The sequence below is a fragment of the Eublepharis macularius genome, chromosome 13, assembly GCF_028583425.1.
Source record: "Eublepharis macularius isolate TG4126 chromosome 13, MPM_Emac_v1.0, whole genome shotgun sequence".
Taxonomy (NCBI): Eukaryota; Metazoa; Chordata; class Lepidosauria; order Squamata; family Eublepharidae; genus Eublepharis; species Eublepharis macularius.
Window position 1 is genome coordinate 44,882,380 of NC_072802.1, and position 18,851 is coordinate 44,901,230.

The following is an 18,851-nucleotide window of genomic DNA, read 5'->3' on the forward strand; positions in this document are numbered from 1 at the left end:
GGGCCCAGCTCATGCAGTGATGACTGTATTGGTGCATGAGATGGTCTGCCACAGTTAAAGCAAAGCCAGCAGGCAAACAGCAACGGCTAAAGAGGTTGACTCCTCCCTCCCAAAAGGCCCAGAGGTGCACCCACCTCCCCTCCGAGCATCCCACTGCACAGGCAGCCATAGGCAGAGCTGAAGGTCTCTCCTCCTACCCTCAGAACGGACAAGATAGCCTCCACCAAGGAGTGGCGCTTGAAAAGTGCAATTGCGCAACACAGGTGAAAAATAAATTAAGCTTTATATATTAATTCTTTAAATAAATAGCTTTTTTTTCTCTCCAAACTAGTTACATTCTCCCCAAGCAGTGGGGAAGGTAGAGTTATTTCATTTAAGCAGCTCAGGAAGAAGCAGAAAGTGCTTCCCTGGCTCTCCTCTTCCAGGGGCTAAGAGAGCCATGCAACTGGTCATACAGAGGCTGGGGGCAGAAGCCATGTTTCCACAAAAAGAGAGGGAGGGCAGCCATCCTAGTGCCAAGGCAGTGCCTTCTGCAGATATGGCACAGGCGCGACTCTTTCAAAACAGATTCTCATTTGTACCTCATGCTAAAGACCTTGGAAAGCTGAGAGCACCCCTGCTCCCACCCAGGTTTTAGGATACAGTTACCGTGCAAGCATGAAAAGATTTTTTGACGAGAGCTTTTTCTGTTAGTCTATAGGAGTTTTTGAGTAGCATAGCTTCTACCTGCTGATGACAGGTAGAAGCAAAACTCAAAAGCTTGCAGCTGCTTACTTGGCTTCCAAATAGGTCTAATGAAAAACTAGCAACTTTCTTGCTTGAGATCAGCACCAACCAAACCGCAAGTTACTGCTGTTATCATGGTGGGTCAACCCCTTGCAAACCATCTTTTATTCACAGGGGAGGGGGCACTGTGGCCCCTTCCCCCCATGTCATCTCCATGCTTAATCTAAACAGAAAGGGGGACATAGGAGGGAGATTAAGGAAGGCACTGGCAGACCTTGGAGATGCCAACTCTGGGGTGAGGCTCTTAGCCTACCCCCGACAGAAAGCACTCTAAAAAATAATAACAGCTGCAGGGCATCTAGAAGTGCAGTAGCAAGGACCACTGTTACATTTCTGCCTGGCTATGGAGCTGTCAAGGGTCCTGGAGACTCTCTCAGGCCCAGAGGTGCACTCCCCTCTTTTCCTCCTGCAAGGAAAGCCGCCACAGCCTGCCACTGCCTTTGGTTTTATTGGACAGCAGGGCACACTGCTACATTCCTCTCTGCAGGCTGGACACATCCAAGCAGAGGACAAGGCTTCAGCTCAACAGAGAAGCTAGGAGACTTCTGCGGCGTGCCCATCACCCTTTAGTTGTGGGGTTGGGGTCTTCTGGGCCTTAACTACCCAGTGGAGCAGTCTGTTAACCTGCCTCCAAGTTGCTCCCTGTCATCTGATAGTGTTTCACAGCATTGCCAAGCACTAAAGCAACCAAATTTAGTGAGCCCAGGAACAGCTGTAAGGAACACCCCCCCGCCCCCCGCAACAAATTACCAGGAATGGATGGGAATGAATGGCTTCACTTAAAGCAGCTTGGACACATGAACCAAAAAAGACATCAGAATTGCTACGGGGAGGGGAAGGAGCAGGAGGCAATGAGGGACAAACACAGCCAAGCCACAATATTTGGCAAACACAGAAATGTAAACTCATTGCATGGAATGCATGGGAAGCTGTCCTTGGGTCAGGGTTCTAGGGCACCCAGGCTCCGGCTAGGTCCAGATCCAACGTGACGGGTTCCACAAACCAAGACTGGCGGCACAGTTGAGATGAGGGGAGGGAGGGCTCAGCTGCAGCTTCCTGCTGGCATCTAAAGCTGGCTGGTAGTGTCTTTAATTCCCTGGAGAATCCTCTTCACATGGCCCACTTTTGATATCCCAAGATCCTTTAAAAAAGAGAGAGCAACTCTAGTTAGTCATCAGATGAGGACCATTATCCAAGTACAGCTGGACGGTTCTGAAGTTGTGTCCTTGCTACAGATAGCCCCTTCCTGCCGTTTTCACCCTATACACACTGTAGTTGAACAGAAGTGCACTGGAGTGAAATGATGGCTACTAAAACACAGTAAGGAGCACTGTGTAGTTATTTCTCTAGCCCTCAGCAGGTGCAGCTGTTGCATTACTTATCTGCTAGGAAAAGTATGCTGTCTAAAAAATGGCAAAGGCACAGCAAATCTAGGAGGGGTTCCTAAGAGGGCAGGTAGGTGTAGCAGAGGCTCTCAATGGGTGGCTCCTCTGATTCAAGTTCTCAATTCTTCCCCACACCTACTGACCAATCTTCCTGGCTACTTGCACAGTGGGGAGCACAGACAAAGGAGAGGCAGCCCATATCAGCGGCCCAACTTGGCAATGCCATGCACCATGCAAGCACCCACAACACAAGCAATTGCATGTAAGAGCAGGAGGTGCCTGGGCACACAAGCATGTCAGGGGGAGTACCTTCAAGTCTCTTCTTTCCAGTAGGATCAGCTCAGAGCCCTGGATGTCGTGGCGCATAAAAATTTCTTTGTATTCCCCTAAATCAAGTGCCTCCAGCCAGGTCGACACTTCTTCAGGGCCCCATTTGTCCACTAGCAAAAAGGAAAATTAAAAAGATGGTCGATTCAGCTGTGGAAAGGGCAAGTGTGCTGAGCAGAAGCCATTTGGGAGGCAGCACAGAGAATGGCAAAGCACAGCAGCAGCTACATGAGCAAGCAAAGAACAGAAACAGCAGCAGCAGCAAGCTTGGAAGGGTGCTGGGACGCCAGGAATCCCTGCAGTCCAAGGTTAAGTGCTCCCCAAGAGCTAGACTACAGCTGGTCCCTACACGTGAATCCTGATCATTCCTCTGGCTTACTTAACCCCTGGCAATTCAAGGCAAAGCCAGCCTCCCAGCTGCCCATTGGCTCCACTGAAAGGATGATGATGCTAACACAGCAGAGTGCTAATACAAGGGCAGTTACACAAGCACAATTCACAATCAGCTGCAATCTGGGTTTGTGCCCCTCCTCCAAACCAGCAAGCATCATTTCCCCAGAAAAAGGCTAACAGTAAAAAAGGCTGTTCCAGTCAAGGCTTGCAGGCCTGGTACCCCTTTTCTTCTGTGTAGACTCTCCAAGGCATTGCCATCCACAAGGACACCAGAAGCCCAGGGCTGAAGCAACTGTGCAAGCAATACAAGCAAGTGCTCAGGGGGTCAGCATTGACAAAGGTACCATGAATGGGAAATCTGAGGTCTCTTGCAATGTTGCTGGGCGGCAGCTGCATGTGAGTCAGGAGGTCCACCCAGCAGAGCCTCTGTTGCATTGTGAGAGATCCTGGGTCACCAGTTCCGGACCATGCAACACAGCCCTTTCACAGCACTGCTACGCTTGCCTGCACATACTGGCCCAGGACTCCTTTCTACACCTTCAGATCTGCATGCTTGCTCTTGTTTAATTTTACCCAAGTTGCTAACCACTTTCCTGGTCTCCCTGCATGCACACTTGAGTCCAGCCCTGAGAAGCCTGGATACCCCTCACTGCTGCAACCTGCTTCTGCAGGAGGAAGTTAGCCTGGACAAATAGTGAAAATGAACAAACAAAAGATTTTCTGGAACTCAAGAAGCCCAGAATGGCTTTGTTAGACTTATTAGTCATCTGGGGAAGGGAAACATTCCACACTGTCTGTGCAGGTCTGTCTATCAAGCGCTGGCCTCTCGCCACCATGGACTAGTACTCCCTACACTCTCTGAGAGTGCCAGCTGTTTACCTGGTGTAATGCTGCCGGATTTCTGCTTCTGGGTTTTCTCCTTCTCCCGCTTGGGCTTAGCAAGGTTGATGCGTAATTTCAGGCTCCCTTTGTTGCTGCTACCAGAAGACTCCTAGTTGGTGCCCCCGAAAGAGAAGAAAGACATTGCATTGCTTGGAACAGGGGGAGAGGGAGAGGGAGCCCCACTTCTGGCCTGTGTTCTGATGCTCCCTCCTTTTGATGAGCAATTTAAAAGCAGAGATGGGGTGGGGGGGTGATTTTTGTCTCCTTTCTCTGATATTCCAGTTCCAAAGTTGATGAAGAGCATTCCAACCAGTCTCTTATGACTCTCGCTTTTAAACTTCCTCCTTTTCTAGTGGATTACCATTTCCCATCATTGGGAAGACAAGTAAACTCCTGCCCTAGCCCAGGGTCCCTAACTGTACATCACCTACAGGAAAAAGTGAACTTGGGATCTTGCAACTATGGGGGTACCCACCTCCTCCGCAGAGTTGATGATTGGTGCCATCCAGTGAATATCGGAGAGTTTCTGAAGTTCTTGGCCAACGGCACTCAGGGCACAGCGGAGCCCTTCTTCTTGCTGGGGGGAGTCCAACTGCTGTTAAGGGGGGGGGAAGAGAATGGAAAGATTTTATTTCCTCCTCTCCCCAAAGAGATTTATTTTTCAAATTTTTAGACCGCCTCTAAAACATTAAAATCCATTAAATGCTAAAAAATTGCACACAAAATTGAGGAAGGTCTCACAAGAATACATCCGATAGACTTCCGGTTTGGGATTCATGGAGGTCTAATGCAGCTCCATTCGCGGAGCTGACCGGACTGCCGTTTTAACCGGCCGGAGGGGTGAAAATAACCCGCGGCCGACTGCTCTCAGGCGGGGAGCAGGCAAAGAACGCTCAAGACCCTAGGGTGAGCTAGATCTCGGACGAGGGGGGGCTCTACGCAAGGAGTCTCCCCCCCGATCCTTGAGGTCCCACCTTGCGACGGGTCGGCTATAATCTCTGTGGCAGTCTTGGGGCCAATTCGGCTGGCATAAGACCTACATACCCAAGCTTCGATCGGGGAGGGAAGTCGAGAGGAGAATTTAAGATCGAAACAGCGATTACAACCCGAGAAAGTTGAAGAGAATGTAAAGATCGCTATCTCTTGAAACGGGACAGATTGATAAAAACAGAGAGGAAAGAAAGTAGATTTTTAAACTGCAACAGACTAGTGAAAAGGAGGTGAAGACTCGGCAGGAGTTGTATTTTAAAAGAGACTAAATTTAAAGAAGTTATTGCAAAAATCGGACTATTGTTTTGAATACCTGTGGTTTTGGAGCTGTGGGAAAAAGACACCATCGCGAGACCTGCTGTGGGAAGACGGGAGACAGGAAGTGCGTAACAACAATAGAGTGGCTGGAGGGAAGCGGCCCTTGCCGACGGACAGGAAGTAGGGAATCGCCATTTTTGAAAGGGGAAGGGTCGCGGCTTCAGCGGAAGAGGAAGTAGGCCATCTTGGATTACAATAACATAGAGAAACCATAGAGAAAAGACGCCCGACATTTTGGATACAAAAAAATTAATTTTGGCAAAGATTGGGACATTTGAAAAAAAGGAAAACGTTTAAATATACGCCACGGAGCTAAGGAAGAGAGCAGATTCGTGGGAGCGAGCTAAAGCAAGCCCCACGATGTCGAAAAAAGAGTGGCAATCGGCAATAGAAAACTTGGACAAAAAACTTATAGACATGATGAAAGAACTTAAGGATACGAAATTGGAGCTTATTAAAGAGGTCAAAGAAGTTACACAGACAGTAAAGTCGGAGCTGTCAGAAGTGAAAAAAGGCGTGGAAACGATTAGTAGTGAATTACAAGGAACGCAGCAGAGAGTTAAAACAGTAGAAGACGCGATGGAGAATTTAATAGACACGCAACAAACAGAGATGAGGCTGGTGAAGGGGAGGATGTCAGTTGCAGAAACTAAACACATGGAGAAGCAGCTTCGTTTTCGTGGTCTGCCAGAAGTGGAAGGGAAGTCAGCGCAAGAACAGATGACTGAGGTGTTGGCTGATTACCTGGGGAAGGAGGAGGAGGAAATTGTGGCTATCCTAGATGTGGCGTACCGTGTGAATTCGAGAATTGCAACCCAGAGGAAATTACCAAGGGATGTGATTGTGCAGTTTACAACTAGAAACATGAAAGAGAGGATTGTGACAAAACAATTTCAAGATCCATTGGAGATTGATGGCAAGACGATTATTATAATGAAGGAACTGCCCAGATCAGTGTTACTGGACAGGAAAAAATATAGAGTGCTAATTCAGACTTTGAAGGACATGAATATCAGATACAGATGGGAGTTACCGGAAGGAGTGTCCTTTGAGTTTGGAGGGGCAAAAAAACGCATCAGATCTGAGCGGGAGATGGAGAGATTTATCAAGGACAATGAAAAAGACTTACCAACAAAACCATGAATATGGAGTGTAAAGTATTATCTTGGAATGTAAATGGACTAAACTCACCGAATAAGAGAAAAAATATTTTTCATTGGCTACTAAAACAAAAATGTGATATTGTTTGTTTGCAGGAGACCCACATTAGAAAACAGGATGTAAAATATTTAAAATCTGGAAAATTGGGCAAAGAATTTGTAGCGGCCTCTAACAAGAAAAAAAGAGGAGTGGTGTTGTACATAAAAGAGGAGCTGCAGCCAAAATTTGTTATGAGAGATGTTGAAGCTAGATTTGTAGCAGTGGAATGTAATTGGAATTTAAAGAGAGTGTTGGTAGTCGGACTTTATGCACCTAACGGTGCAAAGGAAAGCTTCTTTGAGGATTTAAGGAAGCATTTAGACGATTTTGTATATGACCAGATAATTCTTGCTGGAGATTTCAATGGAGTGACAGATTTGGAACTAGATAAAAAGACTACAACAGCACAAAAGAAAAGAGGACTATTGCCAAAGCTTTTTTTTGAGTTGATTCAACAAGAGACTCTCGAAGACGTATGGAGGAGAGAATATCCTAAAACCAAACAGTTTACTTTTTATTCTGCAAGGCATCTTACATTATCAAGAATTGATATGATCTGGGCCTCAAAGGACTTAGCGTTATGGACTAAGGAGGTAGAAATAATGCCGATGGTAGGCTCAGATCACAATCCAATTATGTGGAAATTTGGAAAAAGGAGAAAAAGGAAAGCCTGGAGAATAAATGAGGACTTGTTACAGGAAAGTGAGAATATGGAAATATTGAGAAAAGAGACAAAGTTTTTCATACAATATAACGTGAATAAAGAAGTACCAACTAGTAAAGTTTGGGACGCGTACAAGGCGGTTGTAAGGGGCATACTAATGGACTTAAATGGCAGAGCAAGGAAAAAGAAAGAGGAGAAAAGACAAGAGATTGAGGAGAAAATAAAGGCCAAAGAAGCACAGTTAAAAAAGAGACCAGGGAAAAAGAAAATACATCAGGAAATTAAAATTCTTCAAGAACAGTTAACAGCAATGAGCAATAAAGAAATGGAGTGGAACCTTAAAAGACTGAATCAAAAAGCTTTTGAGGGTGCTAATAAACCTGGGAAATATTTGGCATGGCAATTGAAGAAGAAAAGGGAAAAGAAAATAATAAATAAAATCTGTGAAGAAAATAAAACGTACCTGGAGCAGACTACCATTAGTAGAGCCTTTTATAAATTCTATGCTAAGCTGTATAATAAAAAAGAAGTAACCAAAGAATCAATAGCATCATATTTGGAGAAAACTAAACTTCCAGAGATTTCGGAAGCTTGGAGAAACAAGTTGAACAGTGAAGTAACTGATGAAGAAATAAGTAAGGCAATACAATCTGCAAATCTAGGAAAGGCGCCAGGGCCAGATGGACTTACGGCTAAATTTTATAAGACAATGGCCAACGAACTGGCACCATTCCTAAAAGAGGTGATGAACGGAGTTTTCAGGGATCAAAGAATTCCAGACACTTGGAGTGAAGCGAATATATCATTGATCCCAAAAGAGGGCCAAGATCTGACTAACGTGAAAAATTACAGGCCTATATCATTACTTGACAATGATTATAAAATTTTTGCGAAGATATTGGCGGAGAGACTGAAGGGGTGGCTCTCGGAAGTCATAGAGGAAGAACAAGCAGGCTTTTTGCCGGACAGACAAATAAGAGACAATTTAAGGACAGTGATCAATGCTATTGAATACTATGACAAGCGTTGTGATAAAGAGGTTGGTTTCTTCTTTGTAGACGCCGAAAAAGCGTTTGACAATTTAAACTGGGATTTTTTGTTTGCCACTATGGAAAAGCTACAACTGGGAGAAAGATTCATCAGAGCAATTAAAGAAATTTATAGAAACCAGACTGCAGCAATTGTAGTGAATGATGAACTGACCAAGAAATTGACGATTAGTAAAGGAACAAGACAAGGTTGCCCGTTATCTCCATTGTTGTTTATTTTAGTATTGGAGATTCTGATGATACAAATACGACAAGATGAGGAAATACGAGGAATAAAAATAAAGGACTATTCATATAAGGTTAGAGCATTTGCAGATGACATAATGTTAATTGTAGAAGATCCATTGGAGAACATGCCAAAAGTGATAGATAAGATCAAGGAGTTTGGTGACTTGGCAGGTTTCTTCATTAACAAAAAGAAGTCAAAGATATTATGCAAAAACATGACTAAGCAGAAACAACAATTGTTAATGGAAACAACGGACTGTGAAGTAACTAGTAAGGTGAAATATTTGGGAATTGAACTGACTGCAAAAAATATAGATTTGTTCAAGAACAATTATGAAAAATTATGGACTCAGATAGAGAGAGACTTGATCAAATGGAATAGACTGAATTTGTCATGGTTGGGCAGGATTGCAGCAGTTAAGATGAATGTGTTACCAAGAGTAATGTTTTTGCTACAGACAATACCAATCATCAGAGACTCTAAACAATTTGAAAAATGGCAGAGGAAAATATCAGATTTTGTTTGGGCAGGCAAGAAGCCTCGTGTGAAAGTAAAAGTTCTACAAGATGCAAAGGAAAGAGGCGGAATGCAACTGCCCAACCTGAGACTTTATCATGATGCAATCTGCCTAGTTTGGTTAAAAGAGTGGATGACATTAAAGAATAAGAAACTATTAGCCCTAGAGGGATATAAAAAAATTTTTGGATGGCACGCATACCTATGGCATGACAAAGTAAAGGTCAACTCGATGTTCCTGCATCATTTTGTAAGGAGAAGTTTATATACAATCTGGAAGAAGTACAGAATTTACCTACAAGAAGGAACCCCCTTGTGGGTGGTTCCATACGAGGTGATAGATCCGAGAGCTGTTGATAATGAACAACAATGTTTAACGTACAAAGAAATAACTAAAACTGAAGTATCTAAACTCAGAATAAAGACGCAAGAGGAACTGTCACCTAACTATGATTGGTTCCAGTACAGACAGATTAGAGATTTATACAATTCGGATGTTGCAAAAGGGGGCATACGAACAGAGAACTCGGAACTAGAGCAGACCCTTCTTAAAGAAGACAAGAAAAGAATATCCAAGGTATACCAAGTACTGTTGAAATGGTATACCGAGGATGAGATAGTTAAAACACAAATGGTGAAATGGGCTATAAACTTTAATAAAGAAATAACAATGGAGGCATGGGAATACCTGTGGAAAACTACAATGAAGACAACGACATGTACTAATATTAAAGAGAACATTTATAAAATGATCTATCGTTGGTACATGACACCAAAGAAGATTGCGCTAGGGAATTTGAACACTTCTAACAAATGCTGGAAATGTAGGAAGCATGAGGGCTCCCTCTATCATATGTGGTGGTCGTGTGAGGTAGCTAGGCAGTTCTGGGGGGAAATAATAAGAGAAATGAGTGAAATTTTACAGTTTCAAATAAATAAGAACCCAGAACTCCTGCTGCTAAACTTGGGAATGGAGGGAATTCCAGCCCATCATAGGACGTTGATTTTTTATATGACTGCAGCAGCTAGACTTTTGTATGCGCAGAAATGGAAAGTACAAGAAGTGCCAACTATTGAAGATTGGATCTACAAATTGCTGTACATGGCTGAAATGGACAAGATGACAAGAAAACTGAGAGATCTGGACTCAGGGCAGTTTAACACAGACTGGGAGAAGCTGAAACAATATCTGGAGAAGAAATGGGAGGTGGGAGGAAAACTGTGGCAGTTTGAGAACTACTGAAGTATAATAAAATATATAATAAAAGTATAAAAGGGAGGGGTGACTTTACCGGGGGAGGAAGAGAAATGTGAATTTATAAGCAGTTAGATTAATTGATCGAGATATATATAGATATGTAAAGATTAAGTGATAGAATACTGATAGAGAATAATTAATGATAAGGTTTAAACATGAGGATTGAGTAATTAACAATATTTTCTTTCTCTGATAAGATTTATATGCACCAAACTGAATGCATAGAAGAGTTAAATTGATTGATTATGTGATAAGTTAGATAGAATTACCATAAAAAGATGAAATGAGTAATATATAGAGAATAAATCAAATTGTTTGATTTAAATGGGGGGAATTTTTTATGGTTTACGATGTATAGGTTTATGATATATAGAAATATTCAAAACTGGAAAATGGGATAAATTGTTTATCTAAAGATGTACGGTTTGGGTGTATAATAAGTAAAGGAGTTAAAGATGTACTGCTTAATATAATGGAGAATGTATATTTGTTTTAGACAGATGAATTTTATAGAAGTAAGGGAAAAGGGACAGAGGGTGGGAAAGCTGTTGGAAGTCAACAAAAGGGGGGGAAAGGGAGGGGGTTAGAAACGAAAAATTAGGGGAAAATTGAATGTAATGTAAAAATAATAATGCTCTAACCCAATAAAAATTTTTTCAAAAAAAAAAAAAAAACAAGAATACATCCGATAAAACAGTATAATCCTACTGACTGGAACATCCCAAACGTAAATAACCTGGTGGCAAAAATTCCAGTGCTACATCACAGCAGTTTAAAGGCCTGCTGGAATTCTTCCCTCCATAGTCTTGAAGCACCAGCAAAGGCGAACCTTGTAAGAGGGCTGGGTTTATGCTCCCTTTTGCTTGGGGTAGGTGGTTCGGTAAACACCTCCTCCAGTGGCTGGGAGGGAATTGCCTTCATTTCTGATGGACGCTCATTTTGCAAGTTTGTGGCTAGAAAGCAGGTGGTGGAGCTATTGCTTAATTTATGATTTGGTGTAATGAGTGCTCAGCTTAAAGGAAGAGGAAAGTGGAATAGGGCACCACAGACAAGTTGCTCCATATGCCATGTGTGGTAGAAGCTGCACTCTCTTTAGGGAAGGGGCTGTATTAACTTCCAAGACAACTGATGGCATTTTGGATTAGGGTTATGGTGGGAAAGAGGACCCTTGAAGACTCTCTGCTGACGGAGTGATTGAGTTTCACTGCGGTTTTGGCGGCGGAAAAGGTGCAAGGGGAAGAAATGAGAGCTCCTGGTGCTGCTACACCATGCTAGCTCCCCAGATCAGAGCCTTGTGACAATTTTAAAACTTACAAATGCTTCTAAAAAAGCGATGGCAGCTATGGGATGGACTGGTGGCCGCTGCCACTAGCAGTTTGGCTCTGACTCATGCAGGAATAGTATGCAGACAAAAGGAGGAGTATGCTAAAGGGGGAGTCCATCACCCCTCTTCTTCAATACAGCCCTTCTGGCTCCCATGATTCCAAAGCAATTCCCTGCTTATTCCTCATCTAAGCACCTGGACTGCATTTTTAAATCCAGAAGCACCTCAATCACTTTGCTTCAGTAGAGGGTACCCATTTATTGTGAACACTGATATTCGGCCTCTCCAGAGACCTGACCGAGGGGAGGAGGTGTGCTGCTCATCCCCTCCCCACTTAGTAGAAATGCTTCCTTGCTCCAGAAAAGTGCAATGATGGGGAAGCAGGGGATGGGGGTCACGCAGTCCAGTCCTTCACTCTGCTCTTGCCTTGGTTCTGCACTCACCAGTTTTCCTTCCAGAAAAGCTCGAGTTTCGGTGTAAAGTGCTTTCACGCTCACAGACACGTCCACAGCTGTGCTTCTACTCAGAACCTGAAGAGGCCAGGCAGGAAAGAGAGAAAGATGATGACTGCACAAAGCTTGAACGAGGAATGCTCTTAGCTGACAGAGACTGTAAGCTGAGAGACAGCCAGACAGATCTCCAGAATGGCAGGCTCCTCACTCTCCTTGGCTCTTATTTATTCATTCAGTTCATTTATTAATGGGTCCCAATGGGAACCCAAACATCTTACATCATTCTCTTCTCCAGTTTTATCCTCACAACAAGGTAAGTTAGGATAAGTGCATGTGACCGGCCCAAGGTCACCCAGCAAGCTGCCATGACAGAGTGGGGATTTGAACTGAGGTCTCTTAGATCCTAGTCTGACACTCTAGCCTCTGCACCACATTAGCTCAATAGAAAGGAAGCTGACATTGGCTGTGATAGTAAGCATGATTGCAAGTTCCACTGAAGTCAGTGCACTTTATGCCTCCGGAGCTGGATGTGCCAGGGTCCCATGGGACAGAGGGGGACAAAGGCTCCTCTGAAGCTTATCGGGGGCTCCTCAACGAGAAGACAGGATCCTTCGGAAGGCAGCTGCTCAGTGCTTCCACTCTTCCTCTGCAGGAATGTTGTGCATGTTTGGACTAACATGCTCAGCTCAAGAGGAGAAACACCAAGGCTTTACAGGCCTGGCCCCCAGCTCATGTGAATTAAGTGCCTGCTCCAATCATCTGCAGCACACTGGATGAACTGATGCGAACAGGATCTCCAAAAGCACCATCGTGTCATCTAGATTTGTTACTCATATTTCAATCCCTCTCTTCTTTCCGGGAACTTGGGCAATGAACACAGTGGCCTCATTCACTGTATAACTAGAGGACGAGCTACCTCTTCCAAAACGCTCATGGACATGCCCGGTAATATTGAAAGCCAGTGTAGTGTGTAGAGCATCAGACTAAGATGTGGGACCCCGGGTTCAAATTCCCCACTCTGCCACAGAAGCGTTGGTAAGTTGGGGCCAGTCACACACTGTCATCCTGACCTACCTCACAGGGTTGGTGTGAGGATAAAATGGAGGAGAGGAAAATGATGAGAGCCACTTTGGGTCCCCATCGAGGAGAAAAGCAGAGTATAAATGAAGTAAATAAATAAGTGCCTCCCCCACATGGAGGCCCTCAAAACTGACACCTCCACAGGTCTACAGCCCCCAGTGAGATCTTGGAGCTCAACAAGTCAAAGACTTAAGCCTTGTGGCCAATGAAGGTCACACCAATGCTTCCCGTACCTCAGGGCTGTTGCTGCCACTTTTGTTGGGCATGGCCTCGCTCAGTGCCAGGGAGCTGCCATTCACGGCATGTGCCAACTCCTGCTCTATGGCTCTGCGTGTCTTGGCAGCCTCACGGATCCTGCAGGAGAGCAAAGAAATGTTAGGAACTGGAAAGCAAACCCTATACTGAGTCCTCCCCTTTAATCAAACACCACAGGAAGATGGCAACCACAGGATAGATAGCTCCCCCAGGATACCCATCCTTCCATATCCCTGTCACAGGTAAGACTAATGGGAAACCCACCAAGTTTCCAAAGCAGCTGATTCATTTAGGCTAGAACCTGGCCTTTTATAAGCCCAGTGAAACCCATTTCTTTATTTTGGTCATATCCACAAACTTGGTAAGGGGACTTAATTTGTCCCATTTTACACATGGGAATTTGAGGTTTATTATTTTATTTTTTATTTATATCATATTTGTACTCCGCCCTCCCCACAAGCGGGCTCAGGGAGCGACTGTCTTGATCTAGCTTACCCAGAAACTTAAAGGCTGCCATGGAATAAGAGCCCTGATGGGGAAGTCCACCTTCCTAGCAGCCACGGTGGGGAGAGGTGGCACGCACTGGCTCCTGTTTGGTACTCTGGCAACAGACAGCCCTTCCCCTATAAGCTTGCTTTGCACTGCTGCCTTTCTGGCTCCCTCCTACCTGCTGATGAGTGTTTCAGTGGCTTGGGCGAGCTGTTGCATCTGACCAAGCTCCTCCTCTGTCAGGTACTCCATGGACTGCTGGGAACTGAGGCGAGGGCGGGATGTGGACCGGTAGCCCTCGCCCTTCTGCTTGTCCTCCCATGATTTGAGGGTACTCTCAAAAGCCTGCAGGGAAAATCTCCTCAGAAAGGCGGCACACACAAAACAAGGCCTGGAGGGAAGGCTCTAGTAATGTTAAAACTTGTATCCCACACACAGTTCAGAGTAAGGCCAATGAAGCTATCTCTGTGGGCCATGCTGTGGGGAATGGGCCATGCTGCCCACACAGGAGCAGTACACATTATAGGCCACAAGTACTACCCACCCATCTATCTTCAAAGGGCTCTCAACTGACTTGTACCAGCCAAGGGGTCAGTTCCCCTTTCCTTAAACAGTTGCCTAGGCCTTCTCTGACATCACAGCAGCTAAGCCAACAGCAGCCAGAGCAGCTTTGGGAAGTCACCCCAACGCATTGTCGCAGCAGCTGGACAACACAACTATCATGCTAATGTCAGCAATCCCAAGCCAACTCAGCTGAAAACAAACTCCTTTGTGCTGGGTGTGTGTGCACTGGGTTCTGCAAGCTCCCCCTCCACAACAGGCCACTGGTTTCTTACCCTGTCTCTCGTCAGCATTTGAGCTCTGTTCTTGTGCTGGATTTTAATCATGCCAGGGGGCTGGATCCATGCTTCCCCATCCACCTGCACTGGGACTCCCTCATCTCCTCGAATTGTGATCTTCACCATCCGGCACTGAGGAGCAAATACAAGGAACCCCCACAGAGAGAGGATTATGCCCTTCCTTCACCGGTGCGAATTCTAGCCGATCTGGACCGAGTTATTCCACTTCTTGTCAACATAAATATAGTCCTGAGGCACTGAACCAAAGGTCCATCTAAGCCAGCATTTTGTCTCTTACAGCAGCCAGCCACATGACCCAGAAAGTCTACAAGCAGAGGCAGAGAGCCAAAGGGGGTTCCTGTTGTTTCTCCACAGCAACTAGTTTTCTGGAGTGTACTACTTCTGAACATGGAAGGTTAAGCCGGGTGGGCTAACTGGACAGAAAGGCATGCAAATATGAGAGCCAGATCACCTGTGCAATGCGGTGGTGCTGAAGGTTGATGACCCGTGACACTGCCATCTGGATGCTGCCAAAGACAGCAACCACCTCCAGCTTCTTGTCATCGAAGGAGGGTGCTCCAAAGTTCTGAAAGGGGAAAAAATTATAAACATCCCCAAGATTTGGAAAGGTTCCTGTAAGTTCTGCTCCGGTGGTCCCCTATCTATCCCACCCTTAAAGGTTCAGCAAAAGGAGACATAGGGTCACACCCCATGGGGTGAGGCCCCATTCCTTCTCTACCACACAAAGAGGGTGGAAAATTGGACAGCTGGTGTGGGGCAATGGTAGGGTATTGGACTAGAATCAGGGAGATGCAGGTTCAAATCCTTGCACAACCATGAAATTTGTTGGCTGGTCTTAGGCAAGTCACCCTCTGCCTAACCTACATCACAGGGTTGTTGTGAAGATTTTAAAAAGTGAAAGATTAGATGGAGAGATACTGACTGAGTGACAAAGTGAGAGATTAAGAAAAGTGAACTTAATCAGGGGGACACATGGTGCAAGTTAAAAACGGCTTTGGCCAAAGGCATCTCCTCCCCCACCCAGTCCCTAACCCTCAAACTCACATTATCCTCCTTGGTGCCTCCCCAGAAGTTGATGCCTCCTGCATAACTGGGGATGTTGAGCACGGCAATGCCCTGCAAGCTGGGCAAGGAAATGGGCTCCCCATCACACTGGAAAGAAGAGAGGAAGCTTGAGAAACCCCAGACCAAGAGCAGAGACAAATGTCTACGTTTGACAGCAGATTTCGCTCAGACCAGGACAGAACCCAAACAGCGTCCTACATTTTAAACAGTCAGAATGTCAGAATTGTCCCCAGGATCACCTACTCTGGGACTGGATCCTTCATACACAAGCATTTTTTATAAAAAAGACTATCCCTAAATCATCCGGGGGTTGCAACATTAAGATGTGCCATAGGGGTAGCTTATGTTTGTCTTTTTAAATTAACTCACACACCAACCTCTTCCTCTTGGCCTAGAGTTATGCAAGGGACAACGTGCTATCTTAGACAAATATGCATGACCAGCCTGCTTTCCATTTGCCCTAAAGACAACCCCCATGATGATTTGCCTGCATATACCTCAAGCTGGACTCGTTGCTCCAGGTTCTTGTAGGTCCTCTGAAGGAGCTCCTTTGTCCCCAGAACTCCATACCACATCATGTTCTTTGTGCGGCTGCTGCAATGGTGCAAACAGGGAGATGCTCGCAGGTTGAGCGGGAGCTGATCAGGGAGGGGCTGCAGTAACTCCTCCCCCCTTGAGCCATACCTCCCCCCCTCCAAATCACGTAGAGCAGTTGGACCATTGCCCTGTGCTGTTGTTTTTCTTTTTAAAAATCAGACTGTAAAATCAGGTTGTCCCAACTTAAACTGCTCCTGGCTAGCTTCTCTGCGTGAGGATCTGTGATTTCTGTACAGCCACACAATCAGCTCTCCTTGAAAGCAATGCAATCAGCAGTCTCCTTCATGGCTTATTAGAACCTTGGAGGGCAGGCAATTAAGGATAATTAAGTGGCATTATTTGGCTATCTCCCCCCTTCGCCATGTGAGGTGCCTCCAGCTTTGTTTCAAGCGGGCACTTATTTTAAAACGTTATCTGGGCCCAACTCCTGCAGTGATTGCTCTGGGTCCTGCTGGCCTTTGATCATCATTTCTGTGAGCCCAGACATGACAACAGGAAAGTCTAATTACTGGTTATTTGCAGGGTCCTTGAATGAAGGGCACTGCTAAGGGACGAACCACCGCTGAAGACTGAGTGTGTAAGAAAGACTGTGCAAAAGATTCAGTCAGAACAGACAAGCCCTCAACAAAATCCCAGGCTTTGCATTTTAAGCAGCTTCACTGGGAAGGCACCATTTCTCTACTCCTTGCAGACTTTCCCTGAAATATCGATAAGGCAGAAGGCCACGATACTGTCTACAGCTATGCTGGACCTCACCCCACTTGCCCTTCAAGGGTGATTCAGGCAGAGGTCTGAGAAGTCCACTCCCTGGCCCTTAAGACAGGGATCTCCATCTACGCCACCCAAGCCTCACTTTCTCCTATCCAGCGGTGCAAAAACCCGTTGGGAGATTCTGAGTCATTGGAAATTCAGCAGTGCTGCAGAGGAAATGGTAGCAGTGAAAGGATGTTTCTTAATCAGTTTGCAAATGCAGTTTCTGCGCATGGAACTGAAACGAGTGCATGTGTGAACAAATCGTTTTTCAGTTGTTTTGCAGCTTCTTCCCTGCTGTCACCTTAAGTCAACACATACAACTGCTAGAGTTTCTAGCCTCCATGGGACTGGCAAAGAACAGTGTCACATCACAATCCACAGGCCTCGCCGGTTTTTGCATGTGAGAAAAGGGGGGGGGGGAGATTGTGAACATACCTGCATTTTTTGGGATGCTCATCCCTTTTGTTGTTGAATTCTAGAGAGATCTTCGCATCCAGGCCAATGCCAAAATAATTATTCATGACGCATCTTTCGGAGAATTGTCTGAAACCAGCAGATGGGGGGAGATGAAATAGTTCAGAGACGACCAGTGGAGCAAAACCAGCAAAATGCCATCAGAATACAAAATGCCCTTTCTGTTATTTCAAGCACCAGAGAAAACTAGAAAATGGCTTTTGAGCATCAGTTCCAAGAGGGAGGGACTCTGACTGGCTGATAACCAAGACAAACCCATGTCTGGCCGTGATGACGCTACTCCCGGCTTTCTAAAGAGACAATAAAATGACATGAAGCGCTGTTTGGTTTTCTGGTTTGTCTTGTTGCACGATTGTTACAGAATGTCTCAGGCCAGACTTTTCAGCACAGGGTGGTGTAGCAGCTACAGCTTGTGATTATGACCTGGGATGCCCGGGGTTCAAATCTCAGTGAGTGACCCTGAGCCAGTCACACTCACAGCCTGAACTATCTCAAAGGACTATTGTTAGGATAAAAGGGAGGAGGGGGAAACTGGATTAGCCATCCAGAGCTCCTTGAAGAAAGGGTTGAGATTCTAAAGAAATGACAGAGAGATTTCAGGGCCGCTAGGATCAGGGGAAAGATATTAAACCTTTCCCCCCCATCACACACACAAAGGGATGCTTTCTGTTGAAAAAGTTCCAGTAGAATGAAGACTAGCAAGTCACAGTCCTGATCACATTTTGTGTTGATGTGTCTGTAGACACTTGTTGGCTCCTGCAACTCTCCAAGGCAAAATCAAGGGGCTCCCCACACCCCTGCAGTTTACACAAATGCCACAAGCCAAGAGCAGCCAGTGGCAGATATTTAAAGATATTTAAAGATCAAAAGCAAGCAGCACAGCAAGTAGCATTCTCCATAAATGCGGCTAACACCAAGGGAAGTTCAGATTCCAGGAGAATGGAAAGCAGCTCAAGCAGTGTTATTCTTCAGCATCGTTTCGTCTGGCATTTCTAGTATGGAAAGAGCATCACTCCCGCCCTCCCCCAGTTTTATTCCATCCAATACTGCATGTGTTTAAAGTGCATTAATCTTTCCAAATGGCCAAGGCAAAAGGCAGTGTCAAGCCACAACTCCTCCACATCATGATCTCTGCACACACTCACATGGCATTGGGGTCCTCAGCAAAGTGGACTGCACTGAAGCTGTCGGGTCTGTCCAAGATAATGGATGAAGTGGTGCTGATGACAGTGTCCCGACGGGACTCTGGAATAAGAAGATGTGTTAAGGTCTCCAAGCCTCCAGCCACCCCCCTGCCTTTTAACAAGCTCCTGCAGGTGGTCTTGGTGGTCTGAGAGGAGGGAATCAGGGAAAGGGTTTCTTGTCCACACTGAAGTATCACGCACATTTTATATTGTTGCATTTTGTATCTTGCCATTCCCCCAAAGCTCTCAGAATGGCACACACCAGGTCGAGCCCAGCGTGGCAATGGCCAGCCCCAAACCAGGTTAGAAAAGGAAAGGAAC

At 45.4% G+C, this 18,851-nt stretch overlaps 1 protein-coding gene across 1 annotated transcript in view; it reads right to left on the reverse strand.

Moving 5' to 3' along the window:
* Positions 1 to 266: 266 nt before the first annotated feature.
* Positions 267 to 18,851, reverse strand: part of DGKK (diacylglycerol kinase kappa) — a 54,540-nt gene continuing 35,955 nt past the window's right edge. Inside the window, exons 17-29 of the mRNA XM_054996238.1 lie at positions 18,492 to 18,591; positions 17,308 to 17,415; positions 16,020 to 16,116; positions 15,502 to 15,609; positions 14,909 to 15,022; positions 14,434 to 14,568; positions 13,776 to 13,942; positions 13,087 to 13,207; positions 11,765 to 11,851; positions 4,249 to 4,368; positions 3,771 to 3,882; positions 2,481 to 2,611; positions 267 to 1,927 (exon numbers count right to left, since the gene is read on the reverse strand). Coding sequence (XP_054852213.1) covers positions 1,853 to 1,927; positions 2,481 to 2,611; positions 3,771 to 3,882; positions 4,249 to 4,368; positions 11,765 to 11,851; positions 13,087 to 13,207; positions 13,776 to 13,942; positions 14,434 to 14,568; positions 14,909 to 15,022; positions 15,502 to 15,609; positions 16,020 to 16,116; positions 17,308 to 17,415; positions 18,492 to 18,591 — 1,475 coding nt within the window. The 3' untranslated portion in view covers positions 267 to 1,852. The remainder of the gene's footprint in view (positions 1,928 to 2,480; positions 2,612 to 3,770; positions 3,883 to 4,248; positions 4,369 to 11,764; positions 11,852 to 13,086; positions 13,208 to 13,775; positions 13,943 to 14,433; positions 14,569 to 14,908; positions 15,023 to 15,501; positions 15,610 to 16,019; positions 16,117 to 17,307; positions 17,416 to 18,491; positions 18,592 to 18,851) is intronic.